Source organism: Octopus sinensis, linkage group LG1 (assembly GCF_006345805.1).
Source record: "Octopus sinensis linkage group LG1, ASM634580v1, whole genome shotgun sequence".
NCBI classification, from domain to species: Eukaryota; Metazoa; Mollusca; class Cephalopoda; order Octopoda; family Octopodidae; genus Octopus; species Octopus sinensis.
In genome coordinates, this window is record NC_042997.1 from 33,974,822 (window position 1) to 33,983,191 (window position 8,370).

General features: G+C 39.1%; 1 protein-coding gene across 1 annotated transcript in view; it reads left to right on the forward strand.

Annotated features, from left to right (window-relative positions):
• Positions 1-7,670, forward strand: part of LOC115209053 (EKC/KEOPS complex subunit Lage3) — a 303,986-nt gene extending 296,316 nt beyond the window's left edge. Inside the window, exon 4 of the mRNA XM_029777129.2 lies at positions 7,215-7,670. Coding sequence (XP_029632989.1) covers positions 7,215-7,326 — 112 coding nt within the window. The 3' untranslated portion in view covers positions 7,327-7,670. The remainder of the gene's footprint in view (positions 1-7,214) is intronic.
• Positions 7,671-8,370: the final 700 nt, after the last annotated feature.

An 8,370-nucleotide genomic window follows, 5' to 3' on the forward strand; every position in this document is an offset into this window, starting at 1 on the left:
TGGTGCAACAATCAGAGATTGATAATTTGAGTGTGAAAGTTCAAAATATGTTGGGGTTGATTTGGATTGACCACTTTATCCACTTTAATTATATAGTAGAAGACACTTGCCCAAGGTGCCACGCAGTGGGACTGAACCCGGAACCATGTGGTTGGTAAGCAAGCTACTTACCACACAGCCACTCCTGTGCCTGCAATGTAAACAAACATTAATTTGATATCGTTTCTATTTCTTTTTCTCTTACATCTCTTATTACTTTTCTTTCTCTTTCATAAAAAAGTATAACCTGGAACATATTCTCTTCTCTTCATGTCATTGACCCCAGGACTTATAGCTGCAGCCTGATGGCTGGAACCAATAAATGGATAAAAGAATATACAGTTACATGCCAATATAGTTACTTTCTGATATTAGTAGTTTAGTTTGTATTCAAATAATGGCCATGTATGTGGAGAAAAACTTTCTGATTGGTAAATGTTGAGTCATATATATTTTTTTTCTGATTATGTAAAGTAATGGATGTGTTGTGCAAATTGAATGTTATCCTACTTAATCTGTTATGACTATTATACTTTTAAATGCTTTAAAATGCTATTAGCAGTGTATTAAAGAAAAATTTTTTTTCTTTTTTTTTTTTTTACCTTAATCAGTACCTGTAAATTCTTCTATGTGTTGAGTAATCAGGTCAGCTATCAATATATGGAGGGAAAAAAGTTTTTGGCCTTTCATCATTCCAAGGCAATTAAATTCTTTTATTTCTTATTCTATACAAACTGTTTCTTGTTTTACATTCAGTATATATCAGAGAAAGAGAGAGAGAGAGAGAGAGAGAGAGAGAAAGAGAGAGTGTGTGTGTGATTAAGCCATAGAAAATCTAATACTTAATTTTTAACATATATTTATTTTTTTATATTTTATCCAGTAAATTATTCTAAACAAGAATGTTTTAAAGTGCTTTCCTCTATATGAACAAGTTTAACTCTTATCCCCACCAAACTAACCAATCTTTCTGTTTATATTAAGTTCTATGCCATTCTATAGAAAGAGTTGAAAGGTGAAATAAACATCAGAAATACTTTGTCCCATGCAGAACCTGCTGGAGCTACTCAAGGGCTTAGCAAACTCTTCTTTTAAATCAATCACAATATTGGAAACCCTTCTGTATCATCACAGGTATCTCAGGGTCATAAGCATTTCACCCACATAACCTGTGCACTTTGCCTGAGTGGGGCATGTGTTGTATTCCCAAGAGCAACCTCACCCAGAGCCTGCCAATTTCAAACCTATTGCTCTCCCTCTCTCTCTCTTTGCTCTCTACATCTCTAAAGACAGTCACAAAAAACTGCTACCTTTTTCTTCCCCCTTGTGTCTTCTCCCTTCTCTCATTGACTCCCAGTTCTCAGTTTCATTTACTTCTATTACAATAACCTCTGAACTAGTAAACTGCATATCTTCCTCCATCTAGGACAACCTGATGCACCTGCTTCTTCTTTTTCTTCTTCTTCACTTAACCATTCTTACTATTTGCCATTCTTCAGTTCTCACACAAAACACTTTGTCCAATCAATCTTTCCAAAAGCTGCAATTTTAGGATTCTTTCTCCACCCCCATCTCTTTACCACCAAGCATCGATCTACAGATGTTCAAACTGGACATTAATTTTGTCAATCTTACCTGTCTGGGCGGGTCTGTAAAAGTGATCGATGCTTCTCCTCTTCCTCTTCTTCTTCTTCCTCCTCCTATGATTAAAAAAGAAATTATATAAAAATAGAAATATCCTTATGAATAAATTTAATGCTACATTTCAATTCTAAATTGATTGAGAAGTTATAATTAACTTGTTTTACTAATTTTTATTCCTAATAAAAATGTTTAGATCAAATTGAAGGATGTTATTAAGCATTCACAACAAAGATATAATTTGTAAACATTAACTTGCCTTGAAGTTAACTTGAAATGAGGTTCAGTTATTTATTAAGAAATGTCTGCATTAGCAAATATATTGCTAATACAATTGTCTATCTACATAATTACATCACCTTATTGGTGGTACTGAGAGTAAATTCTCAGCTGGTTTTCATACATCAATCTCTTTCTTTTCCTTACTACTCACTTTTTCATTCCTTCTTTTTTGCCCGTATGTATGTGTGTGTGTGCTTGTGTAGAAAGATAAATAGGTATATACACTTGCACATATCGATAGGTAAATGTCATTATGAGGTCATTTGACAGTACTGAGAAGCATTGTTCAGTCGTTCCTAGATACCTGACACTGAAAGGAAAAAGAAGAGATTCACAACAGAGATGATGGGTAGGCTATATCCCAGTGCAACGATGGACATGTATAAAGATAGATTCAATTCTCTTGATATCTTTATGTATAAAACTGAAGTTGTGTGTGTGTCTGTCTACTCCGATTTAGATTCCTAACTACTCCCACATTTTGCGGTGCAGTTTAACCAAAAGCGGGTATCTTATAGTTGTGATTCATATTGAGCCCTTCTGGGTTTTAGCACGCGTCTATGATGAGTCTACGATTTAAAAAAAAATTTACCATCATTTTTCCGCATTTTTTGCTCGGTTTATATAAGGGAAGTAACTCTCTAAAAATGCTTATATAGTTATTTCCCTTACAAACTCGAGCAACGTCGGGCGATACTGCTAGTACTCAATAATTTGTGTTCAATCTCATTGTGTGATACCATGGACAGTTGTCTTCTATTATAGTCTCAGGCTGCTCCATGCCTTGTGAGTGGATTTGGTAGATGAAATCTGTACAGAAGCCTGCCGTGTATCTGTGTGTGTATTATAATGTACGATAAGGTACAAAACAAAAGAGTACTAGTGATACAAATGTTTTATGGTTTTTATTTTAGAGACCACAGTAGTTAGTTGTTAGTTAGTTAGTTAGTTAGTTAATTTTTTGGCTCAAAAAGCAAAAAGCAAGGACATGTAGGGGGACATGGAGTTATGTACAGGGTGGTATTCGTGTAAAGAGTTCAGGCCATTTGTGGTCAAGGGAGACTTTGAACCGACTTTGAACAGCTGTTTCGGTTAGTTTTGGTCAAATGTGATGTATAAAAGGGTAGATTATAGGAATAATGTATATGGATTGTGATGCTGTGTTGTAGTGCGGTGTGGGCACTGAATGCAGAGAATGAGTGAAGATTGGAAGAAAGAAGGAAAGCCGAACCACTGGATGTGTGAAGTTGCTGTACATGAATGATAAGAATGATAAGGCATAACTGAGCTGAGAGAAAAAACTATAAGAGGAATCAGTTGTAATGTGCAAGAGTGATGGTCATGCTTGTATGGACATGTAATGTATTTCTTTACTACCCACAAGGGGCTAAACATAGAGGGGACAAACAAGGACAGACGAAGGGATTGAGTCGATTATATCGACCCCAGTGCGACACTGGTACTTTATTTATCGACCCCGAAAGGATGAAAGGCAAAGTTGACCTCGGCGGAATTTGAACTCAGAACGTAACGACAGACGAAATACCGCTAAGCACTTCGCCCGGCGCGCTAACATGTCTGCCAGCTCGCCGCCTTATAGATAGGTGACAAAGTGCCAGGAGATTCATGTGGAAGAATACTTTGAAAGAGGAAGACCAAGGATGACCTGAGCAGAAGTGGCAAAGGTTGATCTTGAACTTCACCAAAGAGACGACAAATGAAGAATCCAGTGATGGGGCACTGTGTAAGAAAAGATTCATCTAGCAGGGAAAAAATGGATGTAAAAATCATCATGATGATGCACATACACATATATAGGCATACATACTCTTTTACTCTTTTACTTGTTTCAGTCATTTGACTGTGGCCATGCTGGAGCACCGCCTTTAGTCGATCAAATCGATCCCGGGTCTTAATCTTTGTAAGCCCAGTACTTATTCTATCAGTCTCTTTTGCCGAACCGCTAAGTGACGGGGATGTAAACACACCAGCATCGGTTGTCAAGCAACACAGACACACAAACACACACACATATATATATATATATATATATCATCATCATCATCATCATCATCGTTTAACGTCCGCTTTCCATGCTAGCATGGGTTGGACGGTTCAACTGGGGTTCTGGGGAGCCCGAAAGCTGCACCAGTCCAGTCAGATCTGGCAGTGTTTTCTACAGCTGGATGCCCTTCCTAACGCCAACCACTCCGAGAGTGTAGTGGGTGATTTTATGTGCCACCGACACAGGTGCCAGACGAGGCTGACAAACGGCCACGCTCGGATGGTGTTTTTTATGTGCCACCGACACGGGTGCCAGACGAGGCTGGCAGACGGCCACGCTGGATGGTGTTTTTTATGTGCCACCGACACAGGTGCCAGACGAGGCTGGCAGACGGCCACGCTCGGATGGTGTTTTTATGTGCCACCGACACAGGTGCCAGACGAGGCTGGCAGACGGCCACGCTCGGATGGTGTTTTTATGTGCCACCGACACAGGTGCCAGATGAGGCTGGCAAACGGCCACGATCGGATGGTGCTTGTTACGTGCCCACAGCACGGAGGCCAGTCGATGCGGTGCGGGGGGTACTGGCTCGGCCACGTTCGGATGGTTTTTCTTATGTGCCACGTGCAACCGGCACTGCCACAAAGATACAAATTCCATTGATGTTCATCTATTTTGATTTGTTTTGATTTGATTTTCACTTGCTCAAACAGGTCTTCACAAGTGTCACAAGAAGGAAGTATGCACAGGTGGACTGACTACGTCCCAGGTAGGGGCCATGGTTATGGCCTGACTAGTCTTGCCGGGTCTTCGGATGGTGTTTTTATGTGCCACCGCACAGGTGCTAGATGAGGCTGGCGAACCGGCACGATCGTGGATGGTTGTGTCATGTGCCCACCGCACTGACTACGGCACTGATGGATTTCTTGTGTGCCACGGCACTGGTACCACAAGATACAAATTCCATTGATGTTCATCTATTTTGTCTATTTTGATTTGATTTTCACTTGCCTCAACCGGTCTTCACAAGTGTCACAAGAAGGAAGGAAGGTATGCACAGGTGGACTGACTAGTCTTGGCCGGGTCTTCGGAAGGTTTTTTATGTGCCACCGACACAGGTGCCAGATGAGGCTGGCGAACGGCCATGATCGGATGGTGTTTGTTACGTGCCCACAGCACGGAGGCCGGTCGATGCGGAAATGGCTACGGCCACGTTCGGATGGTTCTCATGTGTGCCACCGGCACTGGTACCACAAGATACAGATTCCATTGATGTTCATGTATTTTGATTTGTTTTGATTGATTTTCACTTGCCTCAACAGGTCTTCACAAGTGTCACAAGAAGGAAGGTATGCACAGGGGGACTGACTACGTCCCGGTAGGGGCCATGGGTTATGGCCTGACTAGTCTTGCCGGGTCTTCGGATGGTGTTTTTATGTGCCACCGACACAGGTGCTAGATGAGGCTGGCGAACGGCCACGATCGGATGGTGTTTTCATGTGCCCACAGAACGGAGGCCAGTCGATGCGGTACTGGCTACGGCCACACTTCGGATGGTTTTCTCTTGTGTGCCACAAAGATACAAACATATATATATATATATTACATACTATATATATATATAATATAATATATATATATATATCATATATATACTATATATATACATATACATATATATATATATATATATACATATTACGACAGGCTTCTTCAGTTCTGTCTACCAAATCCACTCACAAGGCATTGGTCGGCCCGGGGCTATAGCAGAAGACACTTGCCCAAGATGCCACGCAGTGGGACTGAACCCGGAACCATGTGGTTGGTAAGCAAAGTACTTACCACACAGCCACTCCTGCGCCTATATACATATACATTCTCTCCCTCTTTTTCTTTCTATCTGTCTATCTATCCATGTGTGTGCCTGTTTATGAGTACACTAGCAGTATCGCCCGGCGTTGCTCGGGTTTGTAAGGGAAATAACTATAAAGCATTTTTAGAGAGTTATACCCAAAAAATAGAAAAAAATGGAAAAAAAATTATGGTAAATTTTTTTGAGAGTTAAAAAGGTCGAGTTGCGTCTCCTAGACAGTCTGTGGTTTGTGTTTCTGATTCTCGACCCCATGTCGAATTTATCGATTGTTTTCAGAACTGGGGGAACTTTTCAAAATTTTTGCTGCGTTAGTTTTGAATTATGACATTGGGCTATGTGTGTGTCGAGTTTCATCAGAATCGGTTGAAAGCCATGGTCAGGGTGAGGGTACAACCTGACAGACACACAGACACACACACAGACAAACTGCCGTTTATATAGAGAGAGATGAATGTTTGCTTACCAGGTCCTGTTGCATGACAGTATTTGAGTATCCTGTGAAAAATATGATCCTTTGCCTATTTGTTTTGATGTTTGAACATTGACAGAGGAAAAACACCTTTTTTGTAAAAAAAAAAAACACAAAGGCTGGTGATATGAAGGGTATCTCTCGGTAGATTTTCTGTTTCATATAAGCTTTGTCTAATCCATTCCAGCACGAAAAAGTTAACAGTAAAATGATGATGTATATTGTGCGTGTGATCATCATCATCATCATCATCAAATGATTGGCAGAGACAGTAGACTGGCACGGGGGTGTGGGTGTTGGAGAAAAGGTAACTGAGAAGGCCAGATGTAGTATTTGCCTATTTTACTCTCAGCTGGTAGAGAAGTGGTAGGAGTGATATATATTTCTTTACTACCCACAAGGGGCTAAACACTGAGGGGACAAACAAGGACAGACAAACGGATTAAGTCGATTATATCGACCCCAATGCGCAACTGGTACTTAATTTATCGACCCCGAAAGGATGAAAGGCAAAGTTGACCTCGGCGGAATTTGAACTCGGAACGTAACGACAGACGAAATACGGCTACGCATTTCGCCCGGCGTGCTAACGTTTCTGCCAGATCGCCTGGTAGGAGTATATATGCATGCACGCACACACACACACACACACACACACACATAATGGACTTCTTTCAATTTCTCTCTCTTAAATCCATTCACAAGGCTATCGTCATTGGCCTGGAGCTAGGTAGAAGACACTTACCTAAGGTGTTATGGCAGTGGGACTGAACCTGAAACCATACGGTTGGGATGTAAGCTTCTTAACCACACAGCCACACTCAGACACAATCAATAAACATTACATTTGAATATCCGAACCCATGATTTTACATTTCTTTCTTTTTCTTTTTTGTCTATTTCAGACATTTCGAGGCCAGTGAACCACGTCTGTTGCGAGTCAGTATGAATTCATTTATCGATCATTTAGTCCTCGTCCAACAAACCATCAACAAGTTCGGGCCGCCGTTAACTTGAGAGAGACGGAAAGAACAAGCGATGCATTCTCAGAGTAATCTCAGCCATCTTTTAACGAAGAACTCTGACTGCACTTGGAAGCTACCATCACTGCCGCTAACATAATGACAACTGCTAGACTCATACTGAACACTTACTACTACTACTACTAATAATAATAATAATAATTATACTACTACTACTACATCTAACATCATCACTGCTGGCACCACTGCTGTTACTGCTACTATTAATAAAATTTGTGTATTTCTGTCTGTCTGTCTGTCTGTCCGTCTGTCAAGATAAGTAAAATTATACATACATGCAAACTGTGTGTTCACTATACATACATACATACATACATACATATATATATATACATACATATATACATACATACATACATACATACATACATACATATATATATATATATATATGCATGCAATAATGTATCACACACACAGACATATATACATAAGTGTATGTATATATATGTATGTTTGTGTGTGTGCGTGTGTGATGAAAGCTAGCATGCCCATCTCTTCTAAATGTCTAATAAACATGTACTCTATTGGGTAATTCTTCAATTTAGCGTTACTTTTATATATTAACAAAAACAAACATTAATATCTGTATGTATATTTATATATACATGTGTATATATATATATATATAGTGTGTGTGTGTGTGTGTGTGTATATATTATATATATCATCATCATCATCGTTTAACGTTCCGATGATGATATATATATATGTATATATATATATATATATATACACATATATATAAAATATATATATATACCACACACACCATATATATATATATATATACACACACACACACTCACACACACACATACATATATATATGTAAGTATATATTATGTGTGTGTATCTTGAGTATAATATATATATATATATATATATACTCAAGATACACCACACATATATATATAGATATATATATATATATATATGTATGTATACATGTACATATATATATGTTTTATATTTATGTGTTTGGATTGTGATAACTGTATGTTAGTTTAAATTGGAT